General features: G+C 55.0%; 3 protein-coding genes across 3 annotated transcripts; 1 reads left to right on the top strand and 2 right to left on the bottom strand.

The window, feature by feature from the left end:
- Positions 1-61: 61 nt before the first annotated feature.
- On the bottom strand, positions 62-5,101 carry VOLCADRAFT_107753 (uncharacterized protein). Its single transcript, XM_002957570.1, has 9 exons — positions 4,943-5,101; positions 4,770-4,845; positions 3,805-3,872; positions 3,441-3,522; positions 2,731-2,813; positions 2,490-2,598; positions 2,161-2,330; positions 1,694-1,847; positions 62-1,240 (listed from the first exon to the last, which is right to left on the bottom strand). Exons 1-9 carry the CDS (start codon positions 5,051-5,053, stop codon positions 1,080-1,082), a joined length of 1,014 nt encoding a protein of 337 aa, XP_002957616.1. The 5' UTR covers positions 5,054-5,101; the 3' UTR covers positions 62-1,079.
- Positions 5,102-8,047: 2,946 nt separating this feature from the next.
- Positions 8,048-10,648, top strand: VOLCADRAFT_121646 (uncharacterized protein). The gene is made up of 3 exons (XM_002957597.1): positions 8,048-8,777; positions 8,894-9,025; positions 9,266-10,648. The coding sequence occupies exons 1-3, from the start codon at positions 8,187-8,189 to the stop codon at positions 9,929-9,931; spliced, it is 1,389 nt and encodes a 462-aa protein (XP_002957643.1). The 5' UTR covers positions 8,048-8,186; the 3' UTR covers positions 9,932-10,648.
- Positions 10,649-12,005: 1,357 nt separating this feature from the next.
- VOLCADRAFT_119734 (uncharacterized protein) lies at positions 12,006-14,026 on the bottom strand (the record flags this gene model as incomplete). Its single annotated transcript, XM_002957569.1, has 3 exons — positions 12,006-12,076; positions 12,719-12,929; positions 13,900-14,026. Coding segments are annotated over 3 exons (408 nt in total), but the record flags the coding sequence as incomplete, so codon positions are not given.
- Positions 14,027-14,582: the final 556 nt, after the last annotated feature.

The raw sequence follows: 14,582 nt of genomic DNA, 5'->3' as shown, positions 1-14,582 counted from the left end.
ACTCTTAGACCGTGCGCGTTCTGATGTGGCACGTGCTGCGTGAGGTGCACGTCCACACACACACACACACACACACACACACACACACACGTACACACACGTCCACACACACACGTACACACGTGCACACACGTACACACACGTACACGTACACACACGTACACACACACACGTACACACACACACACGCCTTTTACTGCACTCTCCCCCCCCACCACCACCACACTCGCACATTCTGCACTCGCCACCGCCACCTTGGAGGCCTTCAAGAGCAACAACAACAGAGCAACTCCCCATCGGCACCCCCATCATGAGACTTCTCCGCGCAATGATGACGTCACATCGCTACTCGCGTTGGAAAAGCAAATGGACACCACCTCCAAGCCAATCTGCAGGTGTGCACATGTCCTCTCGTTTTGTTACAATTCCGTGATACACAAGCCGGCCGGCCGGGCCCAAATCGTCAGAGGGACCCTCCTCCGTTTTTGTCAAAACGGCCCGAGTCAGCATCTTCACGGCGATATTCGATTATATTCGCGTTGAAGCCTGTCGCTGTTACAGAAGCGCTGTAGCACTAGTAGTAGTAGTAGTAGTTATAATGGTACGGCAGCAGCAACGGAAACGCGGCAGCGACAAAAAAAACACCCGTGGGGCGAACATCTTTCTTCAAAAAGTCATCTTCCCGCAGGAAAAGGAAGCTGTGCATGTGTGTGTACACAACAAGATAACCTGAACGACACACGAATTACGACACTGCAAAGCAGAGTACGGCACTGTACAACATATAGCGTAAGGATAACAGTCCATGTTGGTCGTCTGGGTCGTTTTATCCACCTCCTTAACAAACCCCCTTTTGCTTCCCCTTAACGAGCCGACCAGGTCGACAAAAACACGGGGCACCACCGTCATCAACATCACCATCACCACCATCACCACCGTCACCACCGTCACCACTACCGCCACCATCCTCCGCCTCCCCGCCACACTCCCCCAGCTCCCGACACACACACACACAACGTGACCCACACAACCACACGCACACGCACACGCAGAGACACACAACACACCCTCCCACTGCCTTACGCGCTCATCCCCGCCTCCAGCATATCGGCAATGCGGTTGTAGAAGGCGGCGAAGTCGCGGTCATGGTCCGCCATGGCGCGGCGCAGGATGGGCGTGTGGTCGGCGGGAGTCAGATTCAGTACGGCATTGTGGCCAATAGCGGCGTGCTCGGCTTCACCTGCACGTGCACGTGCGTGGCGGTGGAGGGGAGAGGGGGGGGAGGTGGGTTGTTACGGGGGGGTTCCACTTTTGGGGACCGACAGTCCGTCTGTGTGTCGGTCCAGTACGGCAGATTATATTGGCCTAGGTTAATGTTCAGGTCCGTCCGCGGCGCCAAAATGTGGACACGCCATCGGTGGGTGAAAGTTTCCCCACGGTGACGCAATCTCCCGGAAAATGCCACCACCTTTGCACCGCCCGTAAATAATCGGCCCGTAAATGTCGCCTAAATAGGCCTGGCAAATTGCTGAAATCAGCTCAATGAGGCAAACATTACGACGGCATAAAGAGGAGCAGCGCACTGCTAGTGTGCGCACACACACATACATACACATACATACACATACACAATTCCTCTCTGCTGTGTTTTTCCCCCTCCCCCCCTCCCCGGCTCCGCCCCCTTCGCACCCACCCTCAGCATGCACCTCCAGGAAGACCCAATCGATCTTCTTGCCAAGGCCCCGGAAGATCCGCTCGTCCAGAGCCCGGAAGCTATCCAGCATCCACGTCTTCTCGTAGTCAGCCAGGTACTCAATCGCCAAGTTGTAGCCAAGAGCATAACTGGCCTGGTGGTGAGGGTGTATGTATGTATGTATTATTAAGTTGGATGTATGTATGTATGTATGTACGTATGTATGTGGTAGGGGGTATGAGAGCCGCTGGGTAAGGGGTTGTGGGAATGGGACTCGGATGGGTTTGGAAAAGCAGTGGGACCCGTAGGTGCGTACACGCCCCCATACACACACACACACACACACACACACTCTGAACCAGAGGACTCCACGTGCTGTGTCTGTTACCGCCACCGCCGCCATACAGCAACCTGCGCCCCTTTCTCTCCCCCCCTTCCCCCCGGCAAACCCGGCCCCTCCTCCCCACCTGCTCCAGGGGCTCGCTGCTCTGCCCGCCCCCGGTCATGATGTCCCGGCTCATCTGGTTGAAGAGCAGCTGGGCTGCGGCCGGAGGGGGGCTGTCCGACAGCAGCTGCTGCAGGTCGTACCCGAACAATGAGGTGAAGAAGTCGGAGAACAGCTCACGGTGGGTCTTGACTGGGGGGGAGGGGAGGGAAGGGGTGGGCGGGAGGGGGGGCGGGGGCGGGGGGTGGGAGCCGTGGCGCACAAAAATGGGCAAATCAACCCATGGGCCTACCACTACCACTACCACCACCACCACCCTCACCACACACAAACACAAACAATCAAACTCACGTTGCTCCTGGCCATTGTGCATGCCGTACTCCCCCGCCAGTGGCTGGATGAGGTTCTTGAGCGCCAGATCCCGCCGTACGTAGTCGGATACCCCGATGGTCCGTTGGACCTGGGGGGGTGAGCGGAGGAGATGACGTCAACTCCGGGTGAATGGTGGGTTAGGGACCAGGGGTATAGAGTCGTACATGTTCCGTTCTGAAACCCCATGAACCCTCCTCCCCCCCTCCTCCATACCACCCACCATGAGCAGGCAGCTTGTGAAGGCGGGGTTGAAGGACTCCAGGTTGAAGCACAGCTCGTTGAACACGGGACGAAGAACGGCCTCTGGTGGGGGGGAGGGGAGGGGAGGGGAGGGGAGGGGAGGGGAGGGGGAGGGGAGATATCCGCAGGCATGGTGGGTGGAAGGGGTTGAAAGGGAAACAAACGAACCGGCGGAAGGTTGTTAGGAAGACGGGCACGCCGTCACCAAGGGGGGCGGATCGCGATATGCTATGCTATGCTATGCACGTGCTGACGGCGCCCGACCAACCGCTTTCTCCGGAAGCAGCCGCCTCAGCTTCACCCTCTTACCCGGAGCCCCTGGGGCCCGGTAATGCCGCCGGCCCTATTCCCCGCCTCCTCCCACCTGACACCACCGCCATTACCACCCCGACTTGGGCCCCACCCCCTCGCTCTCTCCCGAGTACTCCCGGGCCCCCCCCCACATACACACACACTCGCACGCATGCCAGCCCAGACACACGCAACCACCCCGGACATACATACAGAACATCAGCAGCCCGGCTCCTTATAGCTCCAAAACCCTTGCGCTTGCTCCCCATCCACACACTCCCCCCGTCTCCCCAGACACGCTGCCAGGTTCAAACCGCGACCCGCAATAAGGCCCTCCTTCTTGACGCCTTGAGGGGGCCCCCCCGGGCCCGAGAACCCGCCGTACAGGACGTGACGTACCCCAGCGGTCAGTGGGGATGTTGCGCAGGTTGTCATTGAAGCGGCGCAAAGCGGCGATGGAGGCGCCTTGGTCCAGATCGGCCTAGACGGCGGTAAACGGGCAGAGTGATGGCATCGTGGGGGCCGGAGGGTAAGACGGACCAGTGGCGCGTGAAGCATCATGGGCGAAGGCGACAGGTGCAAACACACCACCAGGTCGGCTGAGGAGCGCGAACTCCGCAACACGCGCTGCACTTCTTCTTCCACCTCTCCGCACATGCACCCACACACACACACGCACCCCCGCACATGCACACACACACACACGCGCCCCCACACATACACACGCGCCCCCACACATACGACGCTTCCCGGCATTTCCCACCTCGAGGGCCTGGACCTGCTCCTTGGAAATTAGCTGCGGCAGGCCGGCACGATCGCTGCTGTTGGGGGCTGCATTAGGAAAGAATTGGGTTTTAGGGTTTGAAAAGCTGAGCGGACAGTCAAACAGAAATGAATCAGCGCGGGACGGTAAAAGAAAATTCAAAAAGGAAACGGGTAAGCAAAAAGTAGGTAAGGTTACCCACCTTAGGTAAGTAAGGAAGGTGAGGGAACGGCAACCCCTCGTATTTAAATCTTATACTCTGCTTGCTGGCGGTAAAATATGTCCTTCACCCATAGCACCTGACCCGCCATTTCCCCAAGGGGGGCCTCCTCAAGGGGCAGTGAGTCCCCTTACGCGGTGGCATGGGATGCGGTGTCTCTACGGCACCTAAAGGGAGTGCGACGATTCCTCCAGATGATTTCCAACAGTACAACATCCACTTGGGCAGTACAACGCTGTACAAGAGCGCTGACTGGAAAGCATGTTATGTCGGAACGTGGAAAGGTACGTATCCACCATCATAAAATTAGGCGAAGGCAAGACAGACAGCCGGGGCAGTAAAGCAGCCGGTAGCATTCTCGAGTAAGGAAGTAGAGCATAAAGAAAAATGTTTTCGGCAACACCTGCGGGCCTTATCCCCCTCGCAAACCCCTTCCCACAGCAGCAACGCGCTAAGCCAGCAAATTGTCCAGCGACGACAACCTCAGTGGGAAATCGAGTCAAGCAGCGCGCAAGTTTCCAACTATCGAGGACACAAGCATCTCGGCGCATCTACTCTGTTACTCGTCACGCGTGCCACGAACGCTAATATCAAGTACAGGAGTCGCCGAGCTCCGGGGCATCAAACAGGCACGCGACCGAGAAAGAGGGAATCCCGGCTAACAGCACGCAGCGGAAATGGAAACCATTCAGACGGCAGTCAATGCAGGTGGACTATGAACCGGATGCTTAGGTATTCTGCCTACCGGGTCCGTGAAGGGTCACGTGCCACTGCTCCTTAGCGGGGGCAGCCACATTGCTCACCACAAGGTTACGGCGGGCCTGCACAAATGGCGACAGCCAAATATACCTCCGCTTCTCACCAAAAGGGATTTGACATGGGTCCAACTTTATTTGTTTGGACAAATCAAACGCGTACCTTGAAGCTGGTACTCACGCCCGAGCGGACGAGGGCAAGGGCATTCCTCTTTGCAGACGCCGCCCGAACGACAGCAGCGCCGGAAGCCTTGCTCGGGATGGTGAACGCCATGACAATTTCCTATTGAACTTAGGGTGCAATAAGTGCAGCAAATTCTCAGCCAATGACAACTACAACGGGTGTGAACATGGCAAGCAGCATCGAAATTGTGGCTCGATGCAATTGGGCCTTACGTGCCAGCCGACGGCCCGACGCTATAGTGTTTCCATGGTTTCATTCTTGCAATCCACTGGAGCATCTCTCGCAAATCATTGCGTTTGAGCTGTTAGAACATGCTGGGTAGTGCTGCCGCCCGGCGCCATTCTTTTGATGTCGAGACTTACGGCATGGTCCACTGTAATAGACACTTATGCTCTCACGATGCTCCTATGAAAATTCCAAATGACCTCCAAGCGATTTATCGAGTTTTGCCTAAAAGGACTGTGGGGACCGTCTCCGTCCCCCGCTCGGCGAAGAACCCTAGGCACCACGTTTGGTCGCCACCTATGGACCTCGGCCTGACCTGTTGTCTGGTCGTGTGTGTGTCCGTGTGTTCGTGTGTGTGTGTGTGTGTCTGTGTATGTGTGCCTGTGTGTGTGTGTGTGTGTCTGTCTGTCTGTGTGTGTGTGTGTCTGTCTGTGTGTTCGTGTGTAGGGGGCTGCGTACCCCGTAGCTGCAAACCGCCCAATATGAGCCGAGGGCTCAAGGGCTGCCAGATCGCCTATAAGCACCATCCTATCGCGCACTTCATACAAAGCAAGTGATGAAGGAGGCTAACGACCAAAGGGAACCAAAGCCTAGATAGGGACCAAAGCCTAAACTACGTAAGCTCACAATTCGCTGAACGCGGGATAAATCTTGTAATATGCTCCCTGCCCGCGTGCGCAGCCGCCAGACTCATCCAAAGCTTATACTTCCCCTTTATTTGTCCTCGCTTCCCCAGCTTCCCCCATCACTTTGCCTTGCACTTGATCCCCGGGGTTGAATGGAGCGACGAAACACACACAGCACACGTCCTCGCCCCAGAGCACTCAATCACATGTCCACGTCGGGGGGGTTGTGAGCGCGCTTGTTGCCAGTCAGAGCATTAGCAAAGCGCGCGACCCCGACCCCGACCCCGACCCTAGCTTGGTTTGTTGTTGTTACAGGGTGGTTAAGCTTCACCAGTGGCCTCCTTTCCGAGGCAATTCCCTGCTCTCCCCTGCTAGAGGGGCACCCTAATCCATTCACCCCATCCGACTTCAGAATGTATTCGTTGGGTTCGGCAACTCACCACCAAATCTATTGGTTTGTTGTATATTGGTGTGGAGTTAACACTGGTAATAATTAGGATAATAAAAAAACACTTCACAAATAACAAAAATAGTTAACTTTTATTGTAGTATGCCGTCCGCAAGTAGCAGTTTTCCTTAGGGAAAATCCGCGCAATCCCCCTCAAGCTCAGTCAGCCCAGTTCAAGTTCTCCTCGTGCGCCCACTACATGCCGCGCAGCCGGGGGAATCCACTCACCCAGAGGCTATCGAGATACCGATTCTAAACACAGAAATCAATCAACCAAACCCTCCCCCGATTCGAAAAGTCATGTTGTGTGCTCGGGGGGGATGGAGGAGGTGGGCGAGAGCAACTCAGGGGTGTGTTGGAGTAAGGGTTTTTTACAGGCGGAGCCATAGGGGCCCAGTACGCGGATCCTGCACACGTGGCGCAGGTGTTGACTATGCAGCCGACACGAATCACCGCCTTACTTCGGGGAAAATAGCCACTCTGCGGAATCTTCAAACGGTGCATGAACAACAAGCAACTTCTTCGCATCTCTCCGCCTCAGCGCCTCATACACACGTGTTTTATTCCTTGTCTCGTTGGGCCCCCGCACGCTGTCAAGGGACTAAGGAGGGGAGGCCAAGACAATGAAGGTCAGGTCTATCGTACGTGAAGATTTACGTCTCTGTTTATTTGTTTCGGCGGTTCGGTTCTTTCGGTTTGTTTTCACGTGATGTCGGGCCGTCCCGTAATGGGTCCCGTTGCTTGCCGAAGTCTAAGTCTAAGCCTGCCTTCGCGCGCAAGTTCTTTATATCTGGCTCATCATGAGGCCAGGAGCCGTTGGCGACAAAGGTTCGGCAAACCGCAGCAAGCGCATGAATCTGCCGTGTAGTTGGGCAAGGCACTGCTCATTGCCCTGCTGCCACCTTGAGAATCTGTGATAGGTGGTCATGCGCTACTTTGATGCTGTTCGCAGCTGCTGTTAGTTTTCGTCGCGACAAGGAGTTTGGGCTGCATTCGATCCAGTGTTGACCTGTCATCCCGTGCCCGCGCCCCGCCCACCTTCGTAGATTTACCAGAATTTACCGTACATCGTCTTGGACGGGATCGTAACAGCGTGCTGCAAGAAACAACTCCCCAAAGCACAGCATTACGTGCGTATGTATAGCGGTTTGGGGTCTGTTTGAGGACGGTGCAGCAACACTGTCGATGCGGGAGTTCATGATACGGGAGCTATCGGCAGCCCGGCAGTCCGTATATCGCGACCATTCGGTTTCTGGCAGGCATTTGGGCGTCATGCAGAGCGCGTGCACGCGCTGTGTAAGGCTTCATGGTTTACATCTATCGTATGGGACAACTGATACGCGCCTGGAAGTACCTGTAGTTTAGGGGTTGCCCAGGGAGGAAATGGGCAGCCCATAAAGCGCACAAGTCATGCAAAGATGGCGATGTAACCACAATCACCATACCATAACCCATAATCATCACGGCGGATGAATATCACAGTCCGGTATTCTGTTGTCCAGCAGGCCTCGCACCGTCCGTTGTAAAAAAAAAGGCAACTTCTGGGGCGGGCTGAAACGGTTGGGGAAGCCGTGCGTTTCTGCAGCAGGTGCATATATAAATCTCTGACAGGTAGCAACATGCTGACCCGTACGTGTATTTTGTCCCAGAATCCATTGGAGGTGTTATTGTACTTTCCGAGTCCAGTTCAGGCCGAAAGTTCTCCAGGGGGGCCCCATCGTGACGCTGCTCACTTTCTCTTCAACTTCGGCATACATGAAGCAGTGTGTACAAGTAGGTATGGAGCACCTAATCTTCACTGATAACTTACATATTTAGAGTAGTTAATTGTATTAGACAGCTATATTGATCTGTTCATTCGCGCAGTGGGTCACCCCTTGCGGTCGGGATCAAGTAGAGGATTCGGAATAGGAACAGCGCAGCAATGGATGTTGAGGGTATTGATCTGGTAGCGCTTCTGGAAGGCGGGCCCGTTCCTCAGCTTCCAGACGATCTTGATGACCTCTTCACTGACGACCTCTTACAATTCCTAAATGCGCCGGAGTCTGACCAGCCTTCTTCAAATGTGCAACCACAAGAACTTGTCGCGCCGACTCCGGCAGCTCTTGTGGAGCCCGTTGCAACGGCGCCTTGCGTTTCCTCGAGTTCGAGTCAGTCCGAGGTTGCGACTTCGCCTTCGCTCGCTCAGCAGCCTGCGCTGCCTGCACCTCTTGCTTGTGGGACGGAAGCATCTTTTGGGCCATTGCAAGTACAGCAAGCTCTTGCTGTTCCGCGGCTTGTGACAACAGCGGCCGCGCAACAAATGTGGACAGCAATGCTTCAGGCGGCCTATGGCGCGGGCCCCGCAGCTGGGGCGTGCGTTGATGATGCTAAAGCGCGCAGTCTCCAGGCTGCAGGGACAAGTCGTCAGGGAAGTCGTGACTGTTCCACAGACAGCTCTGACACTGACCACGATGACCACGAAATGGTGGACTCCAAGAGTAAAACAACGGGCAACAAGCGCAAGGCACCGGAGGTGAGATGGAATTTCCAGTTCGTTTGAAGAGCGGAAGTTTGCTGCTACCTTCTCGACCGCTGAGGCTAAAATTGCAGGCGACCGTACTTCAAATTTTCCTTGCCTCATGCTTGTAGGTCGACTGGCGTCAAATTGATGACCCAGCAGAGCGGCGACGACAGCGGCGACTGGCGAAGAACCGTGTGACCGCGGCGAGGTCGCGCGAGCGAAAGAAGGCCATGTGGAGTGAGCTGGAGGAGAAGTTGAAGGTAGGGATAAACGTCTTTCGATAATGCACCTAACGAGCTAAGGCGACTATTTGTCTGTTGCACAAGTCATGAATGTGCTGGTAGCTGTGGCGCTTGTTCGGGTGTTAGGTGTGTGCGCTTGCTGGTCGCGAGTGCAACTGAGCCGCTTAAATATATCACATCTAAAATTCTTCCGTGTGTTTCCCCTTCGCTGACACGTTCTGCTATCCCTGCGCCTGCCCTTCGCCTGTGTACACGCAGAACATTGAGAACGAGAACGCGCAGTTGCGTGCGATGCTCGAGCAGTTTGCGCGAGAGAACGCCTCCCTGAAGTCCCAGCTGCTCACCATTACGCGAGCTGGTGCGGCTGTCGGCGGTGCCGCGGGCGTGTCCCAGGCGCGGGCGGGCAAGGCCATGGATCCTGCCGTGATCCTCCCAGTATTTATAGTTACATTGCTGGTGGTCTGCTCGCTCCTGCCTGGTGACAAGGCCTGCGCGCTGCTCGGTTCAGTCCTGCCGCTGGCGCTGTTGGCGGGTATGCTGGGTGGCTCCAAGGGCGGCGAGGCCGCGCATCCGTGTTTCGAGTCCCTGTTCCGATTGTTGCACATGTTGGGCACCCTAATCACCGGCAGCTCCAAGCTTCTCCAGAGAAGCTTCAGACGGTTATGTTTTGACCGACATCGCTATCTGGGTCGGAGTTGGATGCAGCGCCTGGCGGGTATGCCGGTTCCTGTGTGCGACCCGGGGATAGCGAGCTCATCATCAACGCCTGCTGAAGATCCGCCGTACTTAGCGTTTGGGAAGAACCCGGCTCTGGCTGGGCCTGTTTCTGCCACGGTTGAAAAGCCTGGTGCGCCGCTTCTGCAGGCCGCAATTAAGCTCGAACCGGCGAGCTCGGGTCTAATGGGTTTTGGGTTTCGATGTTGATTGATGGTACATCTGAAGGATGGGTCTTTGGTTTAGGACAGTGATTGGTCGGATGTCTTGGCTGTTTTTGGCTGGTCTTTTTTCCTGATCCGCGGCTAGGTGGAGATGGTGAGAAGATGTGGATACGGTCGTGCACGGTTGAATGCATACAATGCATACACGTTTGTTAAACTGTGTGTCTGTTTGCTGATGTGGCGATAGACGTTCCGCTCTAGTTTTTAGCACCGAGCGAATAGAAGTACCATGCATGCCACCTAAAGCCTTGAAGATCGTTGATGCAGTAGCATGGTTCTGTGTGGGTTGGTTTCTAAGCTCTGAAACTGAGCGGGATACGTTTGTCTTTGTATATACGGCTGGAGCATGTTGATTAGGGTTGGGTATGCCCGGGAATGGGTATGGGTCGGGAAGTTAGGCTTCTAGGCTACAGGTGTATCTACCCTAAGCAGTACAATAATAACACATCGCAGCAATGATTGAGATGTGGACGAGACGTGGACGAGAAGAACGAAGCTTACTTTTTCGAGATTTTGAGCATGTGTTGCATCATACTATCCCTTGGTGGTTGACACGCATGCCAAATTGCTGGAATAGTTCCCTTGCAATACACTACTGCCAAATGGACATTACTAATCGTGTGATGCAAAAACGTTTCACAAGTTTCCTGTAATGCTGTGATGCAGTGCAATCGAGGTGATCCATGTAACCTACTCCGGATGGATGTAATATGCCAAGAGGCGCAGTGCCAGAGTCAAGGATGAGGATACTATGAAACGTCGGAGAAAGTAGGGACCGCCATGTAAGTAGCCATGAGTAAAGCTAAAACCCCATCGTAAAACATCTCTGCATGTCATCTTGACGACTCTGTACGCAGCACATCGTACACACGCACCGTACAAGAAACCAGCACATGACCTTCATGCGCACAGGAAAACTTATATATAGCGCGCATAGCAGGAGAAACGTCGTCATATCGTCATTTGTGTGTTACATGTCGGGGGTGCGTGACCCCATTCCTGTAAAACTCTACCCAAACGAACCGAAGGCCCAAGGCGAATTCTAAACGCCTAAAAGCCATTCGGAGAAAAGGAAACACCGCACTATCAGCCCAGACTAGCGCCCAAAGGGAATAACAGAGTTGCGGTGAGCCCACCTATGCTCCAACATCCTCGCCAGACGTGCTGTTGATGATCGAATCCCTCTTCCGCACGAGTATCATCATAGGCTGGGCTTCCCAATAACACGTGTTTTTGGGCGGGGCCCCAGCGCGAAGCGCCCAGGGGGGCCCCGACCTGTAGGATTGCCCATGTCCGTGTGTGTGTGTGTGTGTGTGTGTGTGTGTGTGTAACGGACCAAACATATTATCTCGCCCGGCTGAAACGCGTTATAGGTACTATACAGCATTCTCTATTGCAAGGTATCTCGCATGTAGCCAACAAAAATCGTATGAGCACAAACAAGTTTAGCTGCCTCCATTCACCGACCTCAAAAGCCACATCAACGCCTCTCGCGCTAAATTTCATCCCAAAAGCTGCCGCGTATCTCACAATGGAATTCTGAGATGACGGCGTATGATAACTCGAACACCCAGCTTGTGTTACCATTTGCCGGCATGGGCAATCCGACTTGCCACCAGCAGGCCAACATAATTTGCTTTCATTTCTGTATGAAATACACAAGCTGCTTGTCTGTACATTTACTTTGGCCAATGCACGGGGCCTCCGAAGAGTTGCAGCGTGCCGTGATGAAGCTTGTGGCAGTAGAGTGCTTCCTGTAGCCGCATGTAGACCACATACAGGTCAGCAACCGATGGGTGTGCCACGGAATAGTCCCGAAATCGCTCGAAAATACATTCGTTACACAAACACTACCTCCCACCATGTTGACATTACCCATCAATTGTCACACTTGCCACCCTTGCTACCGGCCTGTACGGATGCAGAGGGGCCCCGCCCTTTTTCCGGCTTCCTTGAAGCCGACACCCAATCTTGTCCATCCTCGACATCCTATCGTTGTGTAACTGCAATCCAGTACGCAGCACAGCGAAATCCACAAGACCCCAAAAATCTGCTCCAACCTAATACTTCGTAAGGACAAACACGTCGTCCTCCTCTCCGGGGGTGCAGAGCTCCACAAAGTTCACTTTCCCTGCACCCATCACAGCAACGCCATGCGGGAAGGGGTCGTAATGTCAAGTCATTTGTGGGGACCGTGTTACAGATCAGTTGGTTGGCAGGTTACATCGTCGTGTAGGGCCGTGTATTCTTCCTCCAAGCCTGCTCGGAAACCGGCTGAGGAGGACACCTCCAGCCGAGCCAAGAGGAAGGGGCCCCCCTTCCCCACTTCGGACCCGCAAACCAAAAGGACCCCACTCTCCCCCTTTCTCACCTCACATCCCGGAGAAAAAAGAGGAGAAAAAAGAGGAGAAAAAAGAGGAGAAAAAAGAGGAGAAGCTAGTGGAGAAAAAAGAGGAGAAGCTAGTGGAGAAAAAAGAGGAGAAGCTAGTGGAGAAAAAAGAGGAGAAGCTAGTGGAGAAGCTAGGGGAATTGAAAACAGCAGATAGCAAAGTCCGAGAATGTCCGAGGAAATTCCACCAACCTTATTAGTCAGCTCGATGACAGTGACGTTCTTCATGGGAGGATACTTACCGCCTCTAGGTGTGAAAGACGGTCTATTTAGGGAAATGCTTGCCGGTAGCTGCGTCAATTATTTCAGTCACCTCTCCCACCACACTGATTCCCACAGACCCATTTCCCCTCCCCACACAAACACACAGTACTCCCAGCCAACCTTCCCCCCTACCCAGTGCACGCATGTCCAGCTGCATGAGCGGGTTGGACGGCTCCAGCTTCCTCGCCGCCAGCAAATCCGCTGCCGCCTCATCGTACCGCCGAAGGCACTTGAGACTGAGACCTCGTCGCAGCAGCGCCCGGGCGTTGTTGGGCTGCAGCTGCAGCACTGCATTGAAGTGGCCCAGTGCGATGCTGTGGTCACCAATGACCTGCGCGGGGGGGGCCCCCGGCGGGTCGGAAAAGAGGCGCAACAGTCCGAGGGGAGAGGAGGGGGAGGGGGGAAACAGACGAACACAAAAGAGAGGATTACGGAGTGGGTTGGGTGTGTTTTGATGGGATCGGTTGGGGCATCCAGTCCGCCCGTATGATGCGGCATATGGACGTGTTGGCTAGCTCGTAACGAATTAACATACTTAGTGAAGTACCAATGAATCCGCCCACGAAAGCCTCGGGGGCATTACTCCGGGCTATATGCCCTTCCAGGCTGGGTAGACAGCTCTCGCTTGTCCGTACTTGTACACGTCGGACAGCTGGGAGAGCAGCTGAGCGGGGGCTACTTGCATGTCGCATCCTAGCCAGCCCGTTGTGCACATGTGCTCCCAGTCACATTGAATCCCCCAGTCGGGAAATCAACCCCAACCGTCCAGGGTCCCCTTCCGTTCACCAAGGGGCTTTGCTGCTCGCGGCAAATGCGGTTCCGTCCTTCCTCCGCTCCCTCCCACAGGAGGGGCAGCTGCCCCACCCGGAAGGAAACGGGAAGATGCGGTCCTGTCCAGCGTCCTCGCCCCTCGCCCCTCCCCCCCCTCCTTCCACCCCCTCTTCACCCCTTCCCCCCCCACACACACAGTTCTGTGCAAGCGCGTGAGCGACTTCTTCTTTTCTTTGCCCCGATGGGACGTCCAACGGCCTGGCCAGATGCAATGATCTTTAGGTCGCCTCTTCGCATCACAAAGTGCACTACACCAAACCAAACAAACACCACACAACAACACGTACATACATATATGCATACAGACATACAGACGTACATACGCACGTAAGCACAATTCCATAAGGAAGCGCGACCCCCCTCACGGAAGAGTACGGAAGGTACTCGTACCCGCGAACACACGCGCACACACACACACACACGTCGCGCTGCCGGCCCCACACCCGGTCACACCACAAACCCATACACACCTGACACGCCTTAGCCAGCTCGTGCAGGAAGGCGGGATGTCGGGGCATCAGCTGCGCCGCCCGCTGAAACGCCACCACCGCCTCCCGGGGCCGCCCGCAGCGGGCGTGAGCACAGCCTAGCTGGTACCTGTTGGGACGGGGGGAGGGGGAAGGGGGGAAAGACGAACCACACGCGATTTAAGCTGCTGCCAGAGCAAGATAGTAGCAACCGAAAGAACTGACCGAAAGGCGTCCGTGGCGAATGTGACGACTGTAACCTCGGGATGACGACTGTAACCTCGGGATGAAGAATTGGCGTAGAAGTTGGAAGTCCTACCTACCTAGGCCGCCAGAAAAATTATAGCCAAAACGTAAACTAGTAGGTGTAGAAAAAGTAGTGAAGGCGGCGAGATAAGAAAGTGCTGACGTAAAAGAGGCGTAAAGTTGCTGGCCAGGAGAGAAAGCTGCATTGCTGATACTGAAAGGCTGCCGGTATGCAAGTGCTCCTCCCAACCCCCAAAAAAACTAGAACGCGCGACTGACCCGACCGACCCAAACTAAACTATTCCGGCTAGCCTACCGACGCCAACGCGAAATACCAAAGAAGCTCGAACCACCTTATGGACTCACCTGGCCAGGCAGCAGGAGCAGCGGGTAAAGGCACATGCAAGGCAGAGAGGTTGGGGAATTTGTGAGCAGCGAAA

The sequence above is a fragment of the Volvox carteri genome (genome assembly GCF_000143455.1).
Source record: "Volvox carteri f. nagariensis unplaced genomic scaffold VOLCAscaffold_76, whole genome shotgun sequence".
Classification (NCBI taxonomy): domain Eukaryota; kingdom Viridiplantae; phylum Chlorophyta; class Chlorophyceae; order Chlamydomonadales; family Volvocaceae; genus Volvox; species Volvox carteri.
The sequence above is the reverse complement of the archived record's forward strand: the minus strand, read 5'-3'. Positions and strand labels throughout refer to the sequence as shown.

Bases quoted from the DNA above. Each gene is read 5' to 3' on its own strand.
- VOLCADRAFT_121646 (XM_002957597.1), top strand. From the start codon at position 8,187: ATGGATGTTGAGGGTATTGATCTGGTAGCGCTTCTGGAAGGCGGGCCC. The intron at 8,778-8,893 runs GTGAGATGGAAT...TCATGCTTGTAG, and splicing joins ACAAGCGCAAGGCACCGGAG to GTCGACTGGCGTCAAATTGA. The intron at 9,026-9,265 runs GTAGGGATAAAC...GTGTACACGCAG, and splicing joins AGCTGGAGGAGAAGTTGAAG to AACATTGAGAACGAGAACGC.
- VOLCADRAFT_107753 (XM_002957570.1), bottom strand. From the start codon at position 5,053: ATGGCGTTCACCATCCCGAGCAAGGCTTCCGGCGCTGCTGTCGTTCGG. The intron at 4,846-4,942 runs GTACGCGTTTGA...CCATTTGTGCAG, and splicing joins GCGTGAGTACCAGCTTCAAG to GCCCGCCGTAACCTTGTGGT. The intron at 1,848-2,160 runs GTGGGGAGGAGG...CCTCACCACCAG, and splicing joins GCAGCGAGCCCCTGGAGCAG to GCCAGTTATGCTCTTGGCTA.